This window comes from Podarcis muralis, chromosome 6 (genome assembly GCF_964188315.1).
Source record: "Podarcis muralis chromosome 6, rPodMur119.hap1.1, whole genome shotgun sequence".
NCBI classification, from domain to species: Eukaryota; Metazoa; Chordata; class Lepidosauria; order Squamata; family Lacertidae; genus Podarcis; species Podarcis muralis.
The window spans coordinates 41839976-41867169 of record NC_135660.1 but is presented as its reverse complement, the minus strand read 5'-3'; the positions used below and the strand labels follow the sequence as shown (position 1 = coordinate 41867169).

General features: G+C 49.4%; 1 protein-coding gene across 2 annotated transcripts in view; it reads left to right on the top strand.

Annotated features, from left to right (window-relative positions):
* R3HCC1L (R3H domain and coiled-coil containing 1 like) overlaps positions 1–25222 on the top strand; it is a 34312-nt gene extending 9090 nt beyond the window's left edge. For both annotated transcript variants that reach the window (XM_028730580.2, XM_028730581.2), the window contains exons 2-7: positions 9077–10839; positions 18884–19059; positions 19471–19541; positions 19670–19765; positions 20852–20992; positions 24635–25222. In XM_028730580.2, coding sequence (XP_028586413.2) covers positions 9077–10839; positions 18884–19059; positions 19471–19541; positions 19670–19765; positions 20852–20992; positions 24635–24690 — 2303 coding nt within the window. In that variant the 3' untranslated portion in view covers positions 24691–25222. The remainder of the gene's footprint in view (positions 1–9076; positions 10840–18883; positions 19060–19470; positions 19542–19669; positions 19766–20851; positions 20993–24634) is intronic.
* The last annotated feature ends 1972 nt before the right edge of the window (positions 25223–27194 follow it).

The window sequence follows — 27194 nt, the reverse complement described above, 5'->3', positions numbered from 1 at the left end:
TCAAGGCTAGTAGCCATTGACAGCCACATCCTCACTGAATTTGTTCAATCCTCTTTTAAAGCCAGGAGGTTGCTATCACTGTGTGAGTGAGTCCCATAGTTTAAATATATGTTGATGAGGCCAAGTGTTCTTCTAGTCCAGCAGGCTGTTTCTAAGTGTGGCCACCCAGCTCTCCCCCATTCTTGTAAGGTCCCCAAGTGGCAGTGATTCAGGGCCATGTTGCCTCTAAAGCTGTAAATTCCATTTAGCAATCCTGGCAAAATAGCTGCTGACTGACTTCCTCCTACTCCTCTGAAATTTCTCTAATCTCCTTTTGAAGCCCTCTAAGCCAGTGGTCATCACTATGTCCTTTGTGGCAGTCAATTTCCAGTTAATTATGTGTTGGGTGAATAAGAGCTTCCTTTTGTGTGTCCTGAATCTACTGCTAATTAGTTTTAATTGTGTGATCTGAGTTCTTGTGTTGTCAGAGAGGGAGGAAATATTCACTTTCTCCCTACCATTTGCATTTTAAAGGGTGGCCCGAACCCCCTTTTAGCATGACCCTCAGGGGTCCCCTCCAACTCTGCAATTCTATGATTCTGTGTCTCTACTCTTAAGTTGTCCTTCTCTATACCTTTTTCAGCTCGACAGTATCATTTTAGAGATGGAGTAACCTGGGCTGTACAGCTTTGCTATCCTGTGAGCTGGATTTCATTTGATTGCCTGGATAAGGGCAGCTTGACAAATGCTCTTGCTTTCACACGTGACACAACAAGCACAACTGCTGTGTGTACATTGATGTTACGCTAGTATTTCCATGTAATAAATGAATGTTGCATACCATCAGGATGGGTCTGGGAACTTGGGGCAGGGCTCCCAAATCTATGTCTACATTTTATGCGATGTCCACACTGTGCACATGTCCATCAGTGTACGTCTAATAGGTGTATTTGCCGCATAAAGGGTAGACGTTCCTAAAGAGGGTGCAACAAGGAGAACCAGAGGTGCTTGAAAAGGCTACAAATTCTGACTTCCGTAGGGTTTTAATGGGAGGCACGACCGGCTGTGGCTCTTCAGACCATAGCAAGGTGCAGGTTGTGCTGCTTTGTGATGAGAGATGGTGGCAGGGCTGTCTCGGCACAGATGATGGACGACTCTCCAGCCAGATGAGCAGTGGTGGGGTGGGAGGAGATAGACAGCTAAGCCGTTTTCAGGAAGGCTTGCAATTTGCAGGCTAAGTTTGGGCTATCTGAAAGTGTTGGCTCTGCACAAGACTTGTTGCATCAGTGGAGTGTAGGTCAGGGAAAGCCAACCTCCTTGTTCTCAGGACTACTCTATTCCCTGGACTGTATGTTGTCCAGAGCTGGAACAACCTGACCTCATGCCTGTCCAGATTCTGTAGTTAATTTGGGTTTGTAGATGCGGATAGCATGTGATCAGATGATACAGGATTATTAATAGGGAATGGGAACTGGGGCTGATTCTAATAGTAGTAGTAATAATAATAATAATAATAATAATAATAATAATAATAATAATATAATACCCTGCCCATCTGGCTGGGTTTCCCCAGCGACTCTGGGTGGCTCCCAACAGAATATTAAAATAGAATCAAACATTAAAAACTTTCCTAAACAAGTGGCAGGTTGGCAGTGAAACAGACGTAAACTCATTGCTTCTTTTTCCTGATGAGTAAAGCTGTGTGGTTTTCTTTCTAACAACGCAGTTCAAAATTTGGTAGCATTATTGGGACCTTATTAAGTTGCTTTGGAGACCAGAGGCAGGCTGCCAGTTAGCTATTCCTGATCTAGGTGATGAGAGGGTCACTAATACTGTTGATTTAAAAAAAAAAAAATTGACTCTGTTCCAGAGCCCCCACTCCTTAAAATACGTATTGTATTCTTTGGGGTTTTTGTTTCCAGACTTCCTGGTACTGAGCCTTGAGCTCTCGGATGCATTGCAGTCACGTCTTTTCTTTATCTCCATGATCATCAGGCCTAAAAAGCATTGAAGAGAACCTGAGACCCCCTTTGTTTCAGCAACTGTGACTGTAAGGAAGTACTGGAATCAGCAAATGTCAGCAGCCCTAAGATAATAAATGTCCCCAGATTCACTTTGCCATCTTGATGTTGGAATGTGGCTGGCCTGAGAGCAAGCCCAGTACACTTTCAATCCTAAAAGCCGCCGTTATGTTTTTAAGTGGGGAAATCTGCCTTTCTTCTTTCAGCCCTCCCATCTTCACTTTTCTGGGGCTCTTATGGCCTCTTTGGCTAAATGTTTGGGTTTCCACAAGGCTGCCTCCGCTCTGCATGGTGCCCGGTTCTGTGTCTGCCACCCAAATTGCTTTTGTAACGTGGTTATGAGCAGGGCTTTTGTGTGGCGTTGCCCCTACCTAGCAGTAGCAGGCTTTGTTGCTGTGAGAGACCCCCAGAGCACCCAGTTAGCTGAGCGCAGCTCCTTGTTCACAGTGGGTGTGGCTGTTCGGAAAGAAATAGATTATATTTTGTGCTGAAAAATGACTCCTCTGGGCTGAAGCTGTCTTAATGATACGTTCTTTTCTCACCGAGTCAATAAAGATGAAGGGGACTATTCTGCAGGTGAAATTAGCTTATTGGAGAATGGAAAAGATCCAAGAGCTCTGCCTGCTTCTTGGTGAGGAAATGGATTGGTCTCTTTGCTAGACTCCTTGCAGTCTGTGTAAAAAGTTTGCCCCCGGGTGCAGGGGATAATGTTTTAGCAGCTTGACTACCGGCACCCGTGCTAACTTGTGCTGCATGAAAACCATTTTGTTCACCATCTAGGGAATCCTCGCTGCCCTTCTAGTTTTCTGAAGAGTTGGTTAGGCTGCAGATCAGGCATGAGGACACTGTGACCTTCCAGATGTTGTTAGTCTCCGATCAGCCCCAGATGGCATGGCTGATGGTCAGGGATCTCTGCTGTAGAGTGAAGGTCCTGTGCAACTCAGGAGACAGCAGAAAAGGACTGTGTCTACTAGCAGTTTGACTGATCTTTGTCACTGTGTCTACTAGCAGTTTGATCCGACACCTGTCCCACAAGAACTTGAGCACAAGTTGCCTTCAAGTGTAGAGCAGGCACCTTGCCCTGTGAATGCTCTCTTGGTTCTAGGGCTGAACAATATCTGGTTTTCAACATTGCAATATATCACCAGCTAAACATCACGGTATACTGATATACCACTGATATATGTGTCTGAAATAAGGCAAGAGCTCTGGCTTTTTCCTGCATCGTGATTTTTGCATAGTGCGCGCACACACATCATGATTTGCAATATATTGCCAGGTCAAAAATTATGAAACTGATATCACGATATGGACTTTGAACTGGTTTTGGAAGATCTATCTATCTATCAATATATCACCCAGCCCTACTTAGTTCCCACCTAAGGTTGAGTCAGCAGACAGTGAAGACAAATGTGGGAGCAGGTGAAGTAAGAGCCTCGTGCTGCATTCTGGGTAGAACAGGTTGCCCCAAATCCAGGGCACTGCATTTCAACCATGGCAGAATCTCACTGGAGTAGAGACTGGCGTTTGGCAAGGGTTCCCATTACCAGCACGATCCAGTGACTATGTGGTGCAAGACCCACTTTTTTTTAACCCCTTAGATGTGTGCGCTTGCTATGGAATGAAGCAGACTGAAGTGCAGGCAGACGGAAGGTGCGGCATGAATGATCCGGCCGCCGTGCCTGCCTTTTCATTTGGGGGGTGTTTGCTTCCATTGCCCTGTCTGTGAGGCTTCTGCGTGGCTCTCTGGCGGCGTTCCTGCCCCTCCAGGCTCTGGGCTGTACATACCGTCTGCTTGGCTGGGGAGGGATCTGTTTTCAGTTCAAATCAGCAGAGGGGAGAAGAAAGGGGAGAGAGAAGCAGGGGCGGGGAAGGTGAGCGGAGCCTAATGCACCGGAGGTGCCTCGGAAATGAGAACCTTGGATGAATTCCTGGCCCTATTGATTGGTATACAGTTTATGCATCCTGACATTCATAATCTTGGTCTGCTTCTGATGGTCCAGATTAATGGGCCCAGGGGCTGTCCATCCGTCACTTCCCATTAATTACTAGAGAGGTGTTTTTCCAGTGATTTACCTGACAGTGGGCCATGATGAATACCCCTAAACGGAGTGGGCAGTGATTAATCTTGCGGCCACACCCTTCCCCAACTCTTCCTTTCCCCCACAACCACAGGACAGACCCCCGAGCCATCCGTCTCCATAAATGTGGCCTGATGCATATTTATAGGGGCCTGGGGCCTGGCAGATAGCAGCCTTGCTGTTTGTGCCAAAGCTTATGAAAAATAAATCTCTCTGGCAAGAGGGGGGCCGCAAGTACCTGGGGCCTCAGGGTGGCGGTTAGCCTTGAAGGCTGTGTGGTCTGGGGTTTGAGGAAAGGGTCAAGGGGGCTTGAGCGAGAGGAAGAGAACGTGGCCTAGCAGCCGTCAATAGGACTGAGAGCCAGGATTCCTGGACTGCGCTCCTGCCATTGAGAAAGAAGTACCGGTAGGCGCCGTCGGTGATTAGAGCACCAATGCAGGGCTTGTGGAGGGCGGTATGGCCTAGTGGGCTCGAGGAGGGAGACTGTGTGCTGCACACTTGCTCCTGACCCTAGATCAGCTGAAATGGAAGCCCTACAAGCCAGGATTTCCAAGTGCGTTTCACAGACCTGTTCCTAATTGGCTGCCTGTGTGAACTTGGCCAGTCGTGTAGTTTTCCCACTTGCAGAATGCACGTGAGACCCTTTACCAAAGTGGCATGAGGCTGAGTGCCTCCTTTCAGTGTGGCTTGTGCCACCTGCGGGTGTAGAAAACTGCATTGTCCTGGTAGGAGGAAAGCCTGTGCATTTTCTGAAACGCTGAGCATGCAAGGTGTTGGTTGGTCTTTGATAGAGGCAGGGGTCCTGGGGATTCTGTCTACCTGCTCTGTCTAAGCAAGCACAGAAGGGCCAGTGTATCACTGGCTCATCATTTTACTGATCCTGCGTTGGTAACATCAAGTGGTGTTCTAGTTGGTGAGCAGCAAGTGAGCAAAAATGTGGGGGTCCTTGCACTACATGTTAGGCTTATTTCTAGCACTTCTGGATACTTTTAATCCTCTCTGTATATTTTGAAGCTTAGGGTTGGTGGCAGCTGGGCTGACCAAGGTCAAACCTAGATATTCACCTCCATAGGTACAAGAGCACTCCTTCCTCTTGCTGGTCCTAATATCCAGCTTTTTCCATAACTCATTTATCCCTTACTAGTGTAACTCATCTATCCTGCAGTCGTTAGACCCCTCATGCACATGTAAGATGGGCTTGGTGTGGCAGCAGTCATTCCCATAAGCCTCATAGTCTGATGGGCTTCTCTTATCTGAAGTAAGAGAAGAGATGGGGCGTGAATCTCCTTAGTTGTCGCTTGAGTGCATCTATTGAGGTGGGGGATTGGGTGTCACCATACATTAAACAGGGCAGGGTCAGCATATAGGCTTCACAGGAAGGTGTGTGGAGGTGACTAGATAGTGTCACTAGGAAGGGGAAGATAGCACAAAGCCGATCTTGTTGCAGACATGTGATATGTTCACGGCAACATCTTTTGATGCTGCTTTATTAATGTGTGGAGCTTAATTTAATACAGCACACGCTATATATTTTCAGAAGTTTCGCTAACAGGAGATACAACGTGTTTAGCATATTCTGTAGATCTCTGGTTTGCAGAAGCTTAAATCTGTCCCTTAGGTGCTTGGCGGTTTAGGATTTATATGCAGCACTTATTGCATATCCATGGGAATGCAATTGCAAGGAGGAGATGGCACACCACAGCCCCCTCCCCTTGCCATTAGGGGTGGGGGAAGAGTGTACAAAGCAACACTCTGGCCTTCTTATCTAAGCACTGGAGACGTTGAGGAGTGTCTGTATCATTTCCGCCTGGAGGCAGCAAGATTGGGACTTAGCAGGGGTTTGGTGTTGTTTTGCATTAGGAAGCAGGACGGGCTGCTTCCTGGATCAGCTGAAAGCCTAGGTTCCCGTCCAGATGGATGCAAGCAAATGGGTAATCACAGACTCTTTAAATTTCACCCAAATCTCTGGGTCTTCAAAGTTTGCACGCAACCTTGGTGGCTTGGACTCCTCATGTTGTTATTTATTTCCCGCTAACAGTTCTGGATCCAGAATTTGGGAGATCTTTGGGCAAGACTACTTGGCCAGACTATCTGTCCACCTACCCCAGCAACTGTCTGCACTGAGTGATAATAGCTCTCCAGGGTCTCAGACAGAGGTCTTTCTCACCATCTGCTGCCTTATCCTTTTTTTAAAGGATGCCAGGGATCAGACTAGATATCTTCTGCATGTAATGCATGTGCGCTGCCACTGAGCATTGGTTTTTCAGCTTCTTCTCCTAGATTTAACACAGGACCTCTCATTCCCTGAGCAAGAATAATACCTCTAGATTTTACCTACCTTTAATATCTCTAGATCAGAGGGAGGCAGCATGGTGCCCTCCAGGTATTGATGGACTAGCCAGCTGGCCAGTGATCAAGGATGATGGGAATTGTAGTCCAGTAACATATGCAGAGCATCATAGTGGGTACCTCTGCTAGAGACCTCTGCTCACTGGATTCTTTCACATGGCATCTGTACTTCCTGGTGCTCTGTGCAAAATAAGAATGGCCACGTTCTTAGGCAATGGGCATTTTGCATTTCTTGGGATCGCAGCAAAAATATTACCTTGTCACCCTCTGGGGCTAACCTTGCTTCTGAACAGTAATTGCTCAGAAATGCGTCCTACCTTACTAATTAGATAAGAACAGCTTTTCCCTCTCTGTGTTAATCTGTCTTGCCAGCTAATGCCCAGTTTATTAAAAGTGAGATGCAGTTAGTATCTGGACTTCACCTTATTAGGGGACCTAGCTGTGGATTTGACTTGTTAATTTGAGGGGAGACGTATGGAAGAGATGGCTTGGCTTGACTGATCTTGATAGTGGATCTCCACCCCCACCCAAAAGATAGAGAAGGCCATTGCCAATTCTGTGGGGCATGGATTAGGAAGTCTGAGTATAAAAGAAAGGCCTGGAGCAGGAGTTCCACATAGATCATCCATGGTCTGTGAACTCCATTCAGGTGGACCATGGTGTGTCTGTGGCTTTTGGATTGAATACAGGAAATGGCACATCCTCAAATTAAATATGTTGATTTTAAGTGTATTTTAATTATCTTTTATTTCTTATATTGTATTTTATTATAGTGCAGTTTTAATTCTGTGGAATTAAAATTGTAATACCATAAAATGCAATGCCGTAGAAATAAAAGAAGCAATTAAAAGCATACTTAAAAAGCAGACAGCAACTAGCACATCAACTGCTATGACAGGCCAAAAAAACAAACAAACCCATTAAGTGGTTCTGCAAGACCCTCAGCAGTTTTCAAGTGGTCCATGGGGGGGGGGTGAATGGTTTGGGAACCATTGGTCCGTCCGACCCCCATCCCTACCCTGCCCCAGCTGAGAGACTGGAAGGTAACTGTTGCAAGTGTAGGCTAAAACTACATTATTATTATTTTGACTTGTTTTGCTTGTTCAGTCCTGTACTTAACACTGTCCAGTAGACATGGATAAGTTGGACATGGAAACAGTCAAATTGAGAGGAGGGCTCTGGCATTTTAAAGGCAGCAATCTATTTTCTAACTTCCATGCACTTTGAAGTGCTCTGAGTCAACGACAAGCACTGCTGTGGTTCTCTGTGCCGGATTGAGGCAAAGCCGATAAAAGCCTTAGAGCAGCTTGGTTAGGGCTTGAAGCATCTGGGGTCAGGATGCTGATGTGCAGGTGGGAGCTTGCTTCTACCAGTTTCTTGGAAATAGCAAGGTAGCTGTAGGTCCAGCATATGAAAAGGCCATGTAACATTAGCTCTCTCCCACATCCAGTGCAAAGTCACCGTGACTTCCTTGGACACGGTTGCCCTGCTTTCTAGAGAGCTGTTTCTGAACGTGTTTAGGGGGAGAGTGGGAGCCACAAAGAGGGCTGGGTGCCATTAAATCCTAGTGCAAGGCACATAAGAGATGCGTGGGTAGTTCCTCGATCCAAAAGAATAATCAAAATACAGAGTAATAGAGGGTATATAGAGCTTTTTTGGCAGAATGTTTGATTCCAGGTGTAGATCTTATAAAGGAAATAACAAATCAATAGAGCCGCCTCGGTTTTAGAAGTTCCACACTGTTATGAAATTACTGGTGCTTGGAGCATGTTTTTAGTCCTCATGGTTGCAAAGAGAAGTTTGGAAACATGTTGGCAAAGATTGTAGAGGGGAGAGGCTACACAAGGTTGTCAAATGTCAGTGGACAGTATTTCACCTCCCCCTTCCTGCTCTATAACTGGCTACATCAGTGGTTCTCAATGAGTGTGGCAGGAGAGGATGGCAAGGGTCGTGGGAAAACCCAAGGACAATCAAAGAAACATTTAAACATTTCAATTTTACATAGGATAGTACAAGTATAACATCGAAATATTTTTTATTTGAAGAATATAGATAGATATCTTTTCCAAATGAGAGCAGGAGCCTCAAGTGATACTAATTACATTCCTAGTTGTGTTTTCCGGTGTATTTCTTATTTTCAAAAATTTGGCATGGCACCAGCAAATTTTTGTTACTAAAGTGTGAACCAGAGAAAAAACTTTGAGACCCTCTGGGCTGCATCCCAATTCCCAACTTCTGTCTTTGTGCCTTTCTGCCTCACATGCCTCTACCCTAGTCAACTCCTGTACCATTTTTCTTTTAAGCTGAAAGAGATCTGGTACAATCACTGAAAATTTGAATCATGAAAACAAAATAAAGTAAGACAAAACAGCTGTACCCTGAGCTTAGAATGCAGCCATGGTTATGAGGCTATTGTAACGGCATGCGCAAATCCACCCATCCTTTGGCCAGGAAATGAGTTACTGATCTAGTTCCACCTCTGCCTTCCCCTGGCTGTAGACTATTTCTGCTCTGTAAAAGGCAGCAGGTGGGACACAGATTGTGCTGCTGTTTCCAGGTTATCCTCCCCTCCCTGCTTCCCCAAACACCTACGTGGGGCTACATTGCTCTGCTGCTCACTCGACTGATTTCTTTCCTCTCTTGCAGATCTTGGCAGCACTATGCAGCCAGATACGGAGAGGACTCGGATACGGCCCAAGAAGCCAGACAAGGCCCTGTACGTCCCCAGAGCTCTACGTGAGACGGCTGGCTCAAAAACCAGCACCTCATTAGCCACCAGACACAGGAGCGAGGGGAGCCTCTCCTGCTCCTCAGGGAAGGAGATCACCAAAGGATGTGAGGGAAGGCCGAGTCCCAGAGCTGGGAGAGGCCTGTTTCACGAGGACCGGGATGGAGTGGATGCGCCCAGAGAACCAAGAGGAACCTCATCCCAAGGCGGGAGCTATAGCAATGCCTTCTGCACAAGGCCAAAGGCTCGGAAAGAGTCCCAGCAGAAGGCTGAGTCACACAGAATGCCCGCTTCCTCCAGCTTCCTAGCCACAACTCCCTCTACACTGCCCAGCCGTCACGCAGAGTCCTGCACTGCCCTCTCTCATACTAATCTGTTGTGGAGAATGGCCGAGCTCCAGCTTCAGCCAAGGCGTAACGAGGTAGACTGCTCTTGGGAGGAGCAGCACGTGTGTCCATCAGCAGAGCAGGACGCTTTCTCTTTGCCAAGGACTCCCCACACTGGCGTGAGCAAGCAGACAGGAACACTCCAGGTAGGGCTGAGTGAAGGGAGTGTGCAGACATCCAGCAGCGAGAGGCTCTCGGATGAGGGAGAGGTGGGTGACGGTGGCCTGTTGGCCAGCAGGGAAAGCACAGTGGCGCCCGCGAGCCAAGGTGACTCAGAACCAGCTGGAGTAAGTGAGGGCGATGTGTCTGGAAGTTTAGCTGAGGGGGTTCCAGGTGGCCTGGGGGCACATGAGGATTGCCTCTTGGCATGTGCAGGTGAGGGAGTGTCTGATCCAACAGATGCAGGCAAGGGAAACACGTTGGTTTGCCCTGAGACAGTTGAGCCTGGTGGACGTGAAGGCACCGATAAGAGCAACTCCAATCCGACAGAGATGAGTGACAGTAGCATGTTGGACTATACGGCCAATAAAGTTCCAGATCAGACAGAACCAAAGGAAGGCAGTGGCATCAAAGATGCAAACGGGAGCGTCGCTCAGGCAGAAGCCAACGAGCAGAGCACACTAGAGCATGGCGAGGAGAATGAGAGTAGCGTGCCCAGTCATTCAGTTGAACACATGTCTGATCAGATTGGAGTGAGCTTTGATAATGTGTCTGTAAACGGGGATGAGAGCCCTTTAATTGAGGCAGGTGGTTCAGGGGTGGCTGCAGGCTGTAACTGTTCAGATAGTGACTACGGGACAAGGGATTGTCACCCCACTTGTGTCTTGGAGGATGAAGTGGGGCAAGGGTGTGGCAGGGAACACGAGGAGGGAGGCAGCATTTCCCATCACACCTGTCGGTGTAAAGGCGATGTCTCCGGGGCCGAGGCTGCACCGGCAACAGGAGAAGCGACGTTGGGCATGGGAGAGCAAAGCGCTGAAGGAAGGGAGGCTGCTGCCCAGTCACTGGGATGTGCCTCAAAGAAGGTGGCGTGCAGCGCAGAGAGAGTCATGGAGGGAGCAAGAGCTCTCTCAGGGGACGCCTCAGTGCAAAAGCCAAGCCATGGGGATGTGGGCATGAGGTGGTGGCATCCGTCTGAAGCCAAGGCAGGCAAAGAAGCTGGATGGAGCGAGGAGCTTGCTGGAACCAGCATTGATCCGGCAACCGGCAATGAGGATGACGGCGTGGCAGATGAGAGCTGGGATGCTCTGTTTAATGACGATGGTGACTGCCTGGATCCGCATTTACTGGCGGGGGTGAGTACTCTCTCTGGACTTTTCCTGGAGCTGGGTGTCATGAGATATGGTGGCGGGAGATAGTTGCATGTTGGGGAGCACGTGACGCAGCCGGTTTACGGAGAATGCATTTTTAGTTTTGAGGTCCTGCATGGCTGGCTGAGCTGGTGTGTCTGCAATGCCTTTATTCTGTAGGTGCTCTTTATTTCTCGCCTTCTCTTTCTCTCTTTCAATCTCAATATTTATCCGATGCCCTTTCCCAGAAGGTCATACCATAGGCATAAAATTTTCTGTTGGAAAATCCAAACCTCTATTCTTGGAGAAACTGATTTTTACACACCCACACCCACACACCCTAGTTTAAATCTGTAGGTTGTCCTGATTTCAGTTTTTATATTCCATTTATTGCAACATTTCCATTCTTTTGGAGGTGGAGGAGGGAGAGGCCCCATTGGGTCTCTGTATGTACAGGGACAGGAAACTGGTGATCAGCAGATACAGAGAGCCCAAGTTCTACTCTGTGTTTTGAGCATTTAGCACAGATTGCCTGCACACTTTGAAGTTTTTCACCAGAGGCATGGGAGCTACTAAGTTGCTTCTTTATGAAGTCATGATGAGAGTTAGAGGGTTTGGGGAAAGCTTTTGCAAACTTAACGCATGATGATGACACTCTCTGAGTTGAGCCGATTTCTGTCCCCTTCGATAATTGTGGGGAGATGATCACATGTATTCTGTCATGAGACTAGAGGAGGACTCAAAAGAAACACCACGAACGGCCTAGTAGTCCGTGGAAGTCTCCAACAGAAGTGGTGCTTGAGAAATCATTAAACAAGAGGAGCACAGCAATTGGCTTGAGAACTCCCCAACACCTTGAACTCCGCAACGCTTGCCAAACTCTCTTGGCTGACTGGATATAATAAAATGCGTAAAATAAGGCAGGCGGAAGTTCCTCTGCACGACGGCTGCATTGCTACGAAGCAGAACCTTCATGATGACCACGAGGCGTGCAGAGACGTACCGTGAAGTTTCATGGAAATGGCAGGTTTTTAATTGGCTCTGGCTTGTTAGCATATCGCCCTGCAAGAATAGCGCGAAATGTGTTGCGATGAGTAGCTCAGCACGGGGAGCGTGCAGCCTTGCCTTCCGTTTATGAGGAAAGCACTGTGTCGGCTGGATGGCTGAGAGCCCCTTATTAAAGCTTAAATCAATACCATAAACCCTGTACTTTTGGAGTGACACAATAGTACCTAAAGTAACAAAGTGTCCTAATATTGCTGCGATGTGCATTCAGGCCTGCTTAGGAGCCGGGGGTTGATCTGAATGGATTCGGCTTGCTAATAGCTCCGGCGAACCATTGAAATTAACTAAGCAGGCTCATTACCAAGGGTTAGCTCATAAACCATCCTAAACTCCTGGTAATGGAAGCTGTTAAAACTCCATGGGGGCAGCTTTTACAGGAAGTAGCTTTGGGTTCACTGCTGCTTATTCCAGTCAGTTAACAGCAAGGAAATTAAATCTCCCTTTCTGGCAGGTGACCGGCCAGTTGAAAGTGAGGCCGGATCATGCAATCGGTGCACAGGCTAGCCATTGCTCCTCTGTGCAGAAGTGACAGCACACCAAGCAGAACTTGTCTTCATAGGTGTCGGAGGTGTAGCATGAACAGAATTGCCTCCAAACCGATTTTGCTGCACATGTGTGGCTCAGTCTCTGTATGGTGCTGGTCTTGCATATCAAGGTGCATAGACAACTTCCACCGACTCCCAGGCTCATATAAACGAATCCTGCTGCAAAGGAAAATTTGCAGGGTTTACTGGATGTTCACATGTTTCTGCAGTTACGATGCTCAGGATACTGCTGGGTGGAAGTGTTTGTGTCCTGAAAGACACAAGGAAAGCGGGTGTGGTGAGGAAGGAATCTAGATGATCTACTTTAGGTCTGCTTTCCTTCTTCTGTAAGGCTGGATCTGCTGCATTGGTGTCGCCAGAGGGAGAGCAGTAGGGCAATAGCATGGCTGGGCTTGGACAGAAGTAGAGGGGCAACCAGCGGACGAGTCCTGTGACCAGAGAGCTTCTCTGTGCTCTCGCCTCCAGTCCCAAAGGCCTGACCGCATGGATGCGTGCCTAGTTGTGGGCATGACCTATTTGTAGCATTGTGAATTCTGCATTATGAAATCGCTTTGCTTTGTTTAAACAAACTCTGCGCCTGCTTTCATCAGAGAGCTGATACCAGTAAACTGCCTGCATTAGAAAGCACTAATTTTAGAAAAGTCAGGGATAATTTCCTTTCAATTATCTCACAAGTAACCACTTGGAGGAAGGTGTAGACTGCAGAGTTGAAAGAATGAAGGTGAGGTCTCGGGAGTCGATACTCTGGCGAAAGGCTCAGTGTTGCATTAGGGCAGGCTAAGGGGATGACTTAGGCTCTTTAGGGCGGGGTGAGGGGGTCTTAATGTGGTTTACATCTTTCTTAAACACAATTGCAGCTGCATCTTTTGTAACAGTGCCACGCTCGGAGAACCCCAGAATTTCCATTTGCCACAGTGAGGAATGAACTTGAGCAGTTGGCTTTTAGCCATTTTTTTTTAAAAAATGGAGACGCAATTTTGTTTTGTACTTGCGGGCAAAAAAAAAAAAAAATGTAGATGGTGTGGTGATGCAGAATATCATGTAATAATTGTGGAGGCATTGATTTCCCCAACCTGATGTCCTTCAGATGCTTAGAACTACAACTCCTTTAAGCCTCAGCCAGCGCAAGCATACTGGCTGGTGGAAGCTGTAGTTCAAAACCTTTGTGGAGCGCCAGGCCGTGTCCATACTGCAGTTCGTTTCAGCAGTCTCTTTTCACTGTACCAGATCAAACCTTTGACTCTCCGCCCCCCCCCCCTTTGTAAACCGCTTTGAGGGTCTTCTTACAATCAAGCAATGCTGTATGTGCATTTTGGTAAATAAAATATAAATAAATGTGTGTGTTCACTGAGAGCTGGGCTACTACCCACAATGGATGTGCTCTGCCTCCGCAGTCAGAGGCAATAAAGCTTCAGAATAAACTGCAGGAGGGGAGCGTGTTCTTGTGCTTGGGCTTCCCACAGTCATCTGGTTGGCCACTGTGAGAAGAGGATGCTGGACTAGATGGGCCGCTGGACCGATCCAGGAGGCTCTTTTTATGTTCTTAAGTGTATTCATTTCCCTCCTAGAATTGTAGTTTGGGCTTTTCATATTTATCTTAATGAACACCAGGCGTGTCATATTTATCTTAATGAGCACTGAACTATGTGTGATTACACAAATATACCCACATATATTTTTCACCCAATCCATTTATCAGCTTTGATTCCTCCCGGCCCTAAAAGGCTGAGAACCTTGTGAAATAGCTGGACTCTCTAGAATCACATAGTTCCGACACGAGATTTACTGTCTGCTGAGAAAAATGAGTTGATATAGCTGAAGAATGCCCTGGCAAATGGGCACAGTGCTGGAAATTCACCTTGAGGAAGAAAAGAGTTCTGATAATGAAAGAGAGAAGGCGGGACGATGGCTGGGACAAGGGACAGCATGAGACTTTTGTCGAGACCAATTACACAAAAGCTTGTATCGCTTTAATGAGGTACAAGATTTTGTGTGGATAAGACAGGACTTGGGTTGCCTACAGTGACAGATTCTGGGATGTGGTGTGAGCTGTGCTGCTCCTCGTGCGAATATCAGCAGCAGAATTTGTGGGTGATGCCGGCCAATATCTCTAATGGAGGGTCCATCCACATTAGCAACTTCTCCTGAGCGTTTAATAATATTTACTTTGGGACATGCCCCTGCTTTGGGTCAACGTGCATCTGTCCTGCAGTAAATTGTTCCCTGGAGTGTTTTTAAAATACTACAGGAAGATCCCGTCCTTGGTGAAAATGCTTCTCCTTTAAACTATTAATGTCCCCAGAGTCCGAGTATCAGAAGATCTCCAGGCGCTGGAGAAATGTGGCAGTGAAAATTCACAGGCAAGATTCCTGCAAAGCTCAGAGTCTGGCTTCCTTTCTGCAGCTCCAGCCTAGTGACTGTGCTGATGCAGATATGCACATATCTATATCCTCCTGCTTGTGTTTTAAGAAAAGAAGAATATGGTGAGATAAAAATGGAAGGAGGGGGAAAACAGCTCGTGACTAAATAAAGCTGTTCCTCTGCTATTGCTTTCCCTGGTGAAAAACTTACTCTAGTTTCTCGTACCAAGGTCAGTATAACTCATTTCGTTGCATAGGAGGAGTGTTGCGCTGAGATTTGGGTGTGTGAAAGTGGGATTTAGAATGAGAGCGATCAGATCTTGGCATACACAAAAGAGGGTGCTTTGCATGAGTTGCTGTTATGGCTTGTGTGTCGGTGCTGAGCTGCAGGTGAGATGTGTTTGCTTAATTCTCTGTGTGTAAGAGCGGCGTTGGGAGTAAATGCTTCTGTGCAGGCTTGCCTGGGGATCAGGGTAAGGGCTTATGTTCAGGCCCTGTGCAGATAGATGTTTGAGAGTTGCCTTCTTCTGGCACAGGCCTTGGGCATTTCCTCACTACCTAGAAACCACTGCTGCTGGTTCCTGTTTGGGAATCTGCGAAGCCTTTTTGGAACACCCTGTTTTCAATGACTGGGGGGGGGGGTGGTCTTGCTCTGGGGCCGGGCCCTTGATCCTCGTGGCCCTGAAGTCTAGAGTGGATTCTTTCATTTTCATTTCACAGAGTTGGAAGGGACCACCAAAAGGCTATTTGATCCATCCCTCCTGTTTCTTTTGGTCCAGTCCAACCTGTCTCCCTTCACTCAAAAGAAGAAGAAGAAAATATTATCCTTCCCAAATCAGAACGAAAACTTTAACATGCAATGGAAAATGTGGAAATAATTCATTCTGTTGTTTTGAAGGCCATTACTTGTCTAGTTTGTGTGCCCAGCACTGACCAGCAACCCAGCTGTCCTTGCAGGCTGCGCACCCGAGAGGCCAATCCGTGTGCCGTGTGATGCACTTTTTTCAGTCACCCGTGGAAAATATGCCATAGCTGGTAATACAGTGTTTCTGGGAGGATTACTTTTGGCTAAACTGGCCAATTCTGTTGGAGAGATTGTAACTAGCCAGCCCTGTCTGCAAAAGGGAGGAGTGTGCTAGAGCAGGCTGTCACGGGCACACATTTCTGCCTTACACGCTTTTATCTCTATAAGGCTCCTCCGGCCTCTGCCACTGTGCTTCACTCTCCCCCCGCTGCATGTTGACTGTCTTCTCCGTCTCAAAAGCTGAGCGAGCGAGCGAGAGTCAGCGCAGCAGCGTGGATAAATCTTTGGAGAGCGTTGAGCCGTGGCAGACAGTCTTCATTTCCTGTGTCCTCTTGCTCCTTGCTGCCTGTGCATCCGCCGGCAGAAGCTTTCCCAGCACAGGACAACATCTGAACATTAGCGATCTCTGGGAAGGAGACTGCGAGCAGGAGGCTGGGACTGTGTTAATGCGGCACGAGGGCGCACGGTTCCTGTAAGCAACCCAAGACAGGAAGCCCATTAATGGGCTCGCTTTTTCCCTGCGCGAACCATTGCAAGCATATTTGTAAGAATGCGGTGCTGTGTTCCCCGCTAAACATGCGTGCGCTTTGTCGCTGCAGAGCCGGCTCACATCAGTCAAGCCTGAAGTTGTGTGCAGAGACGAGCAGGCTTTGTGGGCAGGTTTGTACATGTTGTGCATTGTGCATGGATTGTCACCACCCTTGCGAGGCAGGCAGCTCCTGGCCCTCAGTGTGCCTTCTGCTGCACCCAGTGGTTTGTGAAGGTCAGGGGTGCTCATGCAGTGTGCTCTCCATCGTCTCTGAAGATCTGCCATGCCACTTAATGTTATGAGAGGCTGCTCCCTCAAGCATTTCTTGGCCAGTTCCCGCTGCGACCGAGTGTAGTTCGCTTAGGTTCCTTAACGATCAAGTTAATAGCTTGGATCCTGTTAAATCCACCGAGGCACACACTCCACCCTGTCCCTCTTGCTGCAGATCCACCTCTTCCTCCCTGATTCGCCGGCTCGTTCTTCCATGCTCCACCCACCCACAAATTCACTTTCCTGAAGAAATTATCTGAATTGCTGTCTTTTATTGACCGAAGTAGCTGGAATTTATAGACTTTCCCTGTACAGCCGTGGCTTCTGTTGGTACAGGTACTTGGGGAAGCAGACAGAGTCTGGCTGAATTATAGACTCCCTTGCCCACAGGATGTGCGCGGAGCTGTGCCGCTTAGGGACCTAGCACAAGTGCGTTTCCCCAGGAGAGCTGCATCCAGCTTTCAGTCTCCCAGCAGCTATGATGGTTGACTTTGGGGGTAAAGGTTTGCCCAGGCACACGTATGGAGGGGAGCTGAGTGGTCAGGCTAAGCAATTCAGTGAAGGGTCGTTGTTCATTAGGCCATGATGTTGCAGACCTGGAGACATGAGATCTGCCAGCATTTCGCGGTGTTCCCAGAGCCCTGAGTCTCTTCCCTCTCCGCTTTTGCAAGGGAAGGAGCCGTGTTTGCATTTTGGCTTTTGGTTCTTGCAAATCCTCCAAGGTGGTTTACAGCTGTTAAAATCTCGCTGCAGTTAAAACTAGCAAGCATTTAAAAAGCCAAAATAAAACATCCAGAATAGGATATACACTAAAATCCAGATGAAATAAAACCTTCTTAACTGCCCATCTAAAAGACAATGTCCTCCACCATTGGAAGTGCTTGTAAACAAAGAAGTTGACCCTGAGTTTGCTTATTTTCTCATCCCTCCCAATCCATTTCCCTTTTGTGATGTGTCTTGAGTGCAGAGAAATCTTTGTTTAGCAACGTATAAGCTTTTCTGGGAGCTTTTTATAGCCAAAGAATGGGATGAAAATAAAAGCTCTAAATAAATAAATGCACATATGTTGTCAGTGGAATACAGAACAGGGCCTCGGAAGATGACTACAACTGATGGGCAAGTTCATGTGAGGGGAGGCAGCCCTTCATATATCCTGGCCCAAAGCCATTTAGGGCTTTATTGATAATAACCAACTCCTTGAATTGGGTCTGAAAATGAATTGAAAGCTGCTGCAATTTAAACAAGGCCAGTGTAATATGGCCAGAAAAGCAGACACCAGACATTATTCTGGCTTCAGCATTTTGCACCAGCTGTGGTTTCTGAAAAGTTTTCAAGGGCAACCTCACATCTAGAGTGTGTTAGTAATCACAGCGTAATTTGTTTCCCTTAGGAACGGTGTGAGATCAGCCTGCTTCATGCTCCCGCTCTCTTCTTTGATTTTGGGGTGCAGGTGTGCACAGCATCCCGGGAGCCGGGTCCCAGCACACCTGTCTCCTCCCTGAGCCTGTCTTAAAAAGAATAAAAAATCTCTGGCTGCTGTCTATAATTATTCCCAGCTGTTCTGCAATTCATATATTTTTCTGGCCCAGAGTTTACTGGGGCAATAGCTATCGCAAGTAAAACATGGGTCCAGGTCTTCTCCCACCTGTGTCTGAACCCAATCACCCTTTTTATTTCTGTCCCACACTTCTTCTAGCTTCACCTGCTTAGCCATGGGGAGTGGGGGCTGCCACGCCTGCTCTGTAAGCTGGGTTTTACAGCTTCCTTGGTTTGGGTACCACCAACGCCCTTCTGCGGAGCGCGGAGCAGGCAGGAAGACATCTGCTGGGGAGCTGGGCACCCACTCCAGCTTCCTCCCCTGAAAAGAACGAGGGAGCCTGGCGAAACGGTTAATGGGGAAAGTATGCAAGCAGCAGGAGGCACCTGATCAATAACTCCCAATCTCCCGTGGGCCATCAATCCTTCTCCGCAACACGAGCCCACGGCTTCATCAATCAGCCAGCGCACCCGCTCCAGGGCTGCCAGAAGGGCTCAGGGGCTGAGATGCACCACGGCGCTCAGCAGTCAGAGGCAGCGCCTGGCTGTCGTTTCAAAGGTGGTGTGTGGGGGATCAGGATGAGCTCCCTGAAATGGCATTGGGGTGGGGGTCCACCGGTGGCCTGGGCTGCTTTGGGGGAAGGGGCAAGAGGCCAAGGGCCTTGCACTGCTGCTGCTACAGCTCGCCACCCCTCACTGCCTTCCTCTCTCCTCCCTCCAGCTTTCTCCCCACAGACCGCACCCTGCGGGGCTACAGGAGCCACGCTTTGACTACTACAACTACACCCCAGCTGACTTGGACTTGAGTGACTCTGAGCTGCCACACGTCATTGAGATCTACGACTTCCCAGCGGAGTTTCGCACCGAGGACCTGCTGCGCGTCTTCTGCATCTACCAGTGAGCCATTTGTCCCCGTTGTGTTGGACTAGAGGGCCCTTGTGGCTCCTTCCAACTCTGCAATTCTATGTCCCATGTCACACCTTTTCCTTGGGTGTGGATCACCCCCAGCAGGCAGGGCTGGAGGTGATGGCTCTCTTCACCTGGAGCTTTCCCTTCCTCCTGACTTCTGTGAGTCCTTAGACCTGGATCCATATGTACTCCCTGGCTCAGAGATGCAAAGGCCAGTCTTGTTCCAAAGATGCCCAGGCATGCTCTGGCATCACTACCCACCAGGCATCCTTCCAACTCTCCCTAGCCCTGCACCCCCTCCTGAGCTCCCCCCAGGACTGCACACAATTGCTTTTTTCTTCCTCTGAACGCCCCCACAAGAACCCTGATGTCCCCATATTTCTCTTTTCTGCTCTCCAGGAAGAAAGGCTTTGACATTAAATGGGTGGATGACACACACGCCCTGGGGATCTTCTCCAGCCCCATCACAGGTGAGGCTTGCTTTTCAGCAGGGCTTGACTGGGCAACAGGAAGCGGCTGTCTTGGTACCTGGTGGGGATGGCCTGTCTAATGCAAGGGAGTCTTCTTCCCCGTATGATATCTGCTTCTCTTCTCGCAGCCCGAGATGCTCTCAGCACCAAGCACCTGATGGTGAAAACCCGTCCGCTGTCCCAGGCCACGCGAGCTGCAAAGACCAAGGCCCGAGCCTTTTCTGGTGAGTCCAGAAGAAAGAGATTAAATGCCTGGGGTGCTGAGCATCTTCCAGCCTGTAGCTCATAGCTGCACTATGTATTCTTACCTTGCAGAGATTATCCCGGATCATTGTAGGTAGCCATAGTTGTAGGGCTTCTACAGCCCCACCCACCCACCTGGACCCTCCATCTCTGCACCTCTCAAGTGCTGATGAGCACTGGTTCTTCAGCACAACTTCTTATGAAACCTGGTCTGCTGGAAGTCTCTCTCACACATGCACATTGGGCTTCCCAAATCCTACAACCACCTTTCCAGGGAAGCAGCTGCAGTTTAAACCAGTGGAAGTTCTCCTGCTAGCACCGAACAGGGCTTGTTAACTGTAACAGTGGAATCAATAAGAATGGGTTACCCCCCTTTGGGTTCCTGCCGGCTGCGCTAGTCCCTGAGCACCCTTGCATCTCATCGGGGCTGAGAATAATAAGAAGTCTAGTTGGCTTCCTAGGGCAACACCCAGGGAATTGAAAGGTGCATTAAAAAATAAAGTAACAAAATTAATATTGAAAGTAGAATCTGCTACGTGGTTTACAAAAAATAATAATACAGAAAATTAAGCAAACATTAAAATTGTGAATAATAGATAACATTAGAAGCAGATATTCAAAACAATTCTAAATGTTGCCAGTGTCACATGGCCTGTTTGCAATATAGTTTTGTGGGTGTGTGACACACAGGAGAGAAGAGTCAGGCAGGCAACAGTGCAGCCCTGCATACCCCATCCAGCCAGTGTTTCCCACACACACACTGTCGCCCCATTGCTCCCATGTGTCTCTTGCCCATGGCAGATCCCTTTGACAGCTGCTTCCACTCCCATTTTCCTGGCCATCAGGGGTGCTCTCAGCCTCCTCTGCTACCCTCCTTTGTATGTGATAGAGGGCAGCACCCAGGCTGTGGGTGATGCTCTTCCCTGCCTTATCTCTTTCCCTTTAATATGTGCTTTTGGAAAAGGACTCATCTGCTGATGTAGTGCCTAAATACTCTCATCTCCCAGCAATGGGAGTCCTGACTCTGAGCACTGAGACTGTTCTCCTCCCTCTGCCAATTCCTCTAGAATTCCTGCAGCCAGCCAAAGAGCGCCCCGAGACCTCAGCCGCTCTGGCCAGGAGACTGGTGACAGGCGCCCTGGGCGTGCGGAGCAACCAAAGCAAGGCCGAGCGGGAAGCTGAACGCAGGCAGCTGCAAGCAGCCCGAGGTAAGCCTAAGGATGCAGGGGGGAAAGACGTGAGCTGACGCTGTTGTGTTGTAGAGGCAGGAAGTGTGTTGGAGACGGAGGTGTCCCAGGCTGCGGTGCTGCGGAGTGCAGGCGAGGGATGCTGGGGGATTTCTTGATGTCTCCGCCTCAGGCCTCCCTGCTCTCACTCACTACCCACGTCCCGGGAGTCTCTGGGGAGTCTGGCTCTCTGCTTCCAGGCGGGGTTGCAAGTAAGCTACACCAACCACGTGCTTGCTCACTCTCCTTGCTGTCACACAGACAGCTCTGCCTGCCTGAGGACCTGAGGGAGTCTGTTAGGCAGCCAATGTGTAGGTCACGGAAGGCACCGAGTGTGCCTGGCGGAAACCTGCAGGGATACAGGAGAGGGGATCACCCTTGGTGTCAGGTTGCATTCTGGGAAAGGGTTCCCTCTTAGCCCTCCCCTCTCCTTCCACTTTCTGCTGCTAAGGCAGAACGGCGGTAAGGGAAGCATCCTCTGCACAACAAAGGGGGAACCAGGTGGCCTGGCTGGGGAAAGGGGTTGTTTCCCCCTTTCCCTACCACTACCAGCTTTCTCCAGGGCACAGGAGACCCATGGTCAGATGAGCTGCCACCTCAGCTATGCTGCTGTCCTGGGCTTATTGTATCCATTAAGGGCACTGTCTCTTCCCAGTGTGATGGCATCTGGCTCTCCGCCTGCCCTTCAGCTGCACCAGCTAGATAACAGCGGTGGAGCGTGCCCGCCTGGCTGGGGAGTGCGCAGCTTTGCCATACTTGTTTGGAAACTGTAATGAGATCAGTGAGGTCCTTTCAGATTCCCCACATGTCTGTTATTTCCTGTTAGGACTGGGAGGGCTCTGTTGGGTAGCAGGAGCCGGCCACTGCAGAGCAGCTTGTAGGAGCCTGAGGATGCTACGCTCCTGTCCTACAGCTGTCAGTTGCATCTTCAGCATCCTTTGTTAAGAAAGGAGTAGTTAGGGAGTACCTTGTCTCTCCAGGTACCAGCTCCCAATGTCCTAGTCCTCTGGGCTGGGATATTTTGACATCTCTAGTCTTTATGGGAATCCACAAAGCTCCCACCCTCCACAGTGGTTGCCCAGACTAAAATTCGCACACATGTTGTACCTGTGGTTTATGGCCCTTAACCCTGATGGATATGTGACTTTTGATTCGGCCGAGTATTTGCCCTAGGGGTAGCAGTAGGTGGAACCAAGGATCACAGACTTGGCTCAGAAGTGGAGGAGTTTTATGGAAGACACAACTGGATTGAATTGGTGTGAAAGGGTTAGTTGGTACTGAAAGTCACAGACAAGGGCTCCCTCTGGGCTGAGTTGATTCTATTACGTCAATAAAGTCTTTTGTATATAGTGGAACGTGACAGTAGGCCTATGGGCTTTGCAGGGCAGGCAGTCTAGAAGACGTTCAGATCTGTCTTGTACTCCAGATTGGCAGGTTGGGCAAAGGAGCTGTTCCCATGTTCGTTTTCAGTTTATCCAGAGCCTCTGATTTTGTTACACGAGTATATGCTGTAGGGAGACAAGGACCTTTTATTTCTTTTGAGAGCCACATTCTCTTGGGGATGATCTGTTGGGAACTGTGTGCCAGCAATGGAGGCAGCCTGACCCAAAAGTGGGGAGCACCACTTCTCTCTCTCTCTCTCTCTCTCTCTCTCTCTCTCTCTCTCTCTCTCTCTTTCTCTTTCTTTCATTCTCTCCCACTTTTCTCTTTCTGCCACTTTCTTTCCCCCTGGTCCTCCCGCCCAACCTTGCCATCTGCTTCAGACACATGCATTGCTTGGGCTGCAGGCTGCTCACCCCTGCCCTAAAATGTGGAAGGAAGAAGAGATTTCAGGGAAGTGGGATGAGGCAGGGCCTCTCATTGAAGCAGGTGGAGGATGGGGGCAGAGCTGATGGATCATGCCCCCTAGAGACAGTCAAAGATTGGGCTTGAAGAGGGAAGCTGAGTAGCCTCTGATCTCAAAGAAGCACACCGTACATCCTAGAGAGGTCACGTTACGCTTTGCCTTTAAATAAAAATCCTGCTGCTCTTTTTGAAACAAAACGCAGTGTTTTAAGCTTGCAAAGACCCTTCAGGCAGCAGTGAAAATCAGGAGAAGAGGGTGCAGGTAATTAACAATGCAAATATTTTAGTCACTGTAGGTATATGTCTTTAACAACAAGCTTTTTGCACATTAAAAAAAAGTCTTGATAGTTGTTTGTCAGTTCAGGTGATAAATTTCCCCGTGATATTCCTGTTTCTAATATAGCCTCTTTCCCCCCTACACCTTCTCCTCTCCAGCCCCCACTCCACACACACACACACACACACACACACACACACACACACTGCACAGCCTGGCCCCTTCCTATGGAGTTTTCTGAGGAAGCTTCTCTCATACAATGACTCTATTACCTTCTGTCATTCTTTTTGAAACTGGAGTATGAGCATGGATTACTCTGGGTCTCTCTGACATTCCCAGCATAATCAGAAGCTGTTAAAAAATGTTTTTCTCCATAGCTTTCACTTTAGCATTTTGAATAGGATCTGAATCCAATAATCACTGCAGCGTTTCCAGCGCTATTACCCCTGCCAATGATGGCGTGTGCCCTGTGAACACAGCATTTTGGACTAATTCCTGCAACAGATTTCTCATTGTATACATATGATGTCCAGGTTACTGTAGCCTCGTTCAGCCCAGGCCTCCCCCTGCTCTCATATTTTTACTGTACTGTCCTTGCAGATGTCCTCTTTGTGACCACATTAGAGTAGTGATTCTTATTCTTTTTTCCCCTTCTTTTTTGCCCATTTTTCTGCCATGGCGCTGCGAGGGACAAAAGCTGGAAGATTAGTTTATGGCTTCGGCCAGATGCTTATGAGACAGGAGGCACCAGCAGCGGTGCTCCCATATACTTGGCCCCGTTTCTCAATTGCTCTCCCAAAATGCTATATGGTAAAATGAGGGGGCATCAGGTCTGTGATCCTCAGGTTTGGGCACTAGGTGGTGCTCCAGTCCTGATTACTGCTCCAGGATGCGGAACTGGGAGCCAGTGCCAGCTGCAGGAGGCAGTGTAAGTCATGCATAGGAATAGGTGATTTGTTTTAATTGAAGCTGCCAACTCTGCAGTCTCCCTGCTCTTCTCCGCTCGCTAGCCTTTCCCTCGGGTCACCAGGCAGGCTTTCTGATCCTAGCACAGGTGAGACGCAGCCCATCGGAACATGGCATGGCACTGCCGGTAGAGGCTGGTCAAGGGGCAGGCACAGTGCGGCTGAGATGGGAGGAAGGACACGGCGGCATGAAGCAAGGTCAGCACAGGGCACACGCTTTCTGAGTGCCAGCAGGGTAGGCAACCACAGTTTGCTGAGGAAAGTGGTTGTGCTGTGTCACGGGAGCAGAGCCTGGTGAGCTGGGAAGGGCGGGAGATGATGGAGGAAGGAGGGAGAGGAAGCGTCAAGGCTGCGGAGAAGCGCCACTCTGTGGAGTCAAAACATATACTGTCATGTGATAGACAACAATCCCATGACTGCAATCATGGAGCAGGAATTCTAACAGGCTGCAGTCCCCTGCAGCTTCCAAGTGTGGCGCTTTCCTACGCTGGCAGAGTGCATCCCCCATGGCTTCACCTGCCCCTTTTCTCCTCGCAGAGCGGAAGCGCTTGGAGATGAAACAACGAGAAGATGCCTGGGAAGGACGTGAGTGAGGCCGCACCATCTCAAGGAGAAAGGGGAGAGATGCCTTGAGACTTCACCTGAGCAGGACTGGGGCTTGGGCGCAGGCGGGCAGGTTGTGCTTGGCAGCGTCGGGGAAAGTTCTGCTGCTCCCTTTGGGCTAAGCAGCAAGAACATGGGCCCTCCTGAGTGGCGGAAACGTGCTCAAATGAGCCCCAGCAAGCCTTGCCCTGGGATGCACCTGAGACCCTGAAACAGTGGAGCTGGAGTTGGCAGTGCCTCTGCAAGAGCTGCCACTGGGCATCCGGCCCAAAGACTTGGCACTGTTCCACTTGTTGTGCCATGGAAACATAACCCTCAGTATCCAAATGACGTTGGCTCGGCCCTTCTTGGATGCGCTGCCTTCCTCCACTGTGGGCAGCAGGAAGACCACTGAGCAGTGTGGTGCCCTTGGGTTCTGTGGGTCTGGACTGAGCTGTGGCAGCTTTTACAATGGGCCCTCTAGGATGATCAAGTGCCTGCCATTGAGTTTCTTATTAAAGGCTTTTTTATTTAAAAAAAAAATTCACATGGTGCAGTGTGCAATTACACGCAGCCTCACTACTTCCAAGTTGCTCTTGAATTAACCTCTGCAACCTTGTGGATTCAGCAACAGCCGGTGGTGGCAGCCAATGGGTTGCCAATGCTGCGGCTGGACCAGACCTCCTCCCAGCTCCTCAGGATGTCCAAATGCTGACCGGAAGTCAGCATCAGATGCACAGAAAACAGCAACTCTTGTATGTTAGCAGAATCCTGATAGAGCTAAGTTCCAGTAAAGAGCTGGTATTGAGATGCTCTTTTCCCTTGTGTGTGCTGGGAAGCTGGCATGTCTACGGGAGGCCTTTGCCACCCAAGCTGAATGCAAGATCCCTGGCCCTACCAGGATATTGCTGCTGCTGGGATTCCCCTCCTCATAGCAGGAATGCTTTGGCAGAGGCCCCTGCAGCATGTCATTCCCACCTTGTGAATATAGGGCTTGTAATCGCTGCCGGACCCAGGTCACAGCACAAACATGCTTGCTCTGGCCAGCTTGCAGGAAAGGTTGGATTTCGCTTTACGGGCACCGACCCCCTCAGGAATGCCTCCCCAGGGGCAGCAGACAAAGTCCTCTCTGTTCCAGGTAGCTTGATTACAAACGCCCGAGCTGCAGGCAGATTGGCCACTTCCTTGTAAACTGACATCGACAACACGCCCCTGCTCGGCCGTGCCGGAGATTCCTGTGGTCAGACTCTCCCAGCTGTGTTTGGGGTCAACACCCTGGGAGCAACTTGGCTCCCTGAGTAGCGGCTGCTGCTGCCTGATTGCCCCAGAGTTCGAGACCCAAGGGCAACAGCACGGAGGGAGCAGGCACGACTGTAGCCCAAATGCAGCCCAACGTGTCCCAGGCCCAGCAGCGGGTAGAGACTTGGGATTCACAGGCCCTAAGAATAGGAGTGGTGCTCAGGAGGACTAAATGGGAGTGGGGAGGCAGAGTCTTCTTGGCTGATGCTTCAAGGCAGTGATGGGGTGGGGGAGCAAATACAGTGGTACCTTGGGTTACAGATGCTTCAGGTTACAGATGCTTCAGGTTACAGACTCCGCTAACCCAGAAATAGTACCTCGGGTTAAGAACTTTGCTTCAGGATCAGAACAGAAATCTCGCGGCAGCAGCGAGAGGCCCCATTAGCTAAAGTGGTACCTCAGGTTAAGAACGGACCTCCGGAACGAATTAAGTTCTTAACCCGAGGTACCACTTTATGGCCCTCCAGAACTCTTTGCTTGGCCCTTGGAACTCTCCCCAGGCCACACCCCTCCTCCACTGCCCATGCCCCTCACTGGCCCTGCATTGCAGCCTTCTTGAGTGTTTTTTGCCTGCCCAGCCTGTATCCTTGCACTGCCTGGATGGCAAATGCAGAGAGATGAGCAAATCGGCACTTGTTGCTCCAGTCCCTTTTGCTTCTGGCCCCACCCGCCTTTGGTTAGTGGCCCCCTGAAGGCTTCCAAAGAGGACATGTGGCCCCCAGGCTGCAAAACGTTCCCAGTCTGCTTGAAAGGGTGTCTGTGGCACCACATGGCCTGAGAGGGAAAAGGGAGACTGGTGCCGCCTTGTCAGAGCCTGGGGAGACGCTGCATGGGAAATATTGTCTCAGAAGCATCCAGTCGTGTTTAGCTTTGCCCGGGGTCAGGTCAAGGTAGGCCAAGACAGCTCTCAAGCCTGGAATGTGCTGGCAGGCTGAGTGTTTACTGGCCAGCCAAGCTCGCAGGCATCTCCCTGCCTGGAACAGCTCTCTCTTGTGTCTCCTCTTGGGCAGGGTGGAGCCCGGGACTCTGATGTGGGCAGCGTTCTGGAAGGGGAGGCGGATGGGTGCTCACTGCTTTTCCTGGCAGTTCCTGTAGTCTCTAACCCCCTGGTGAGGCCTGGCTTGCGCTGGCCTGCCAGCTGCTCCCCGAAAACAAGCCCCGTCTATTTGGGCCAATTAAATACTCTAAATACTGATACAGCGCAGCGGCTAAACTG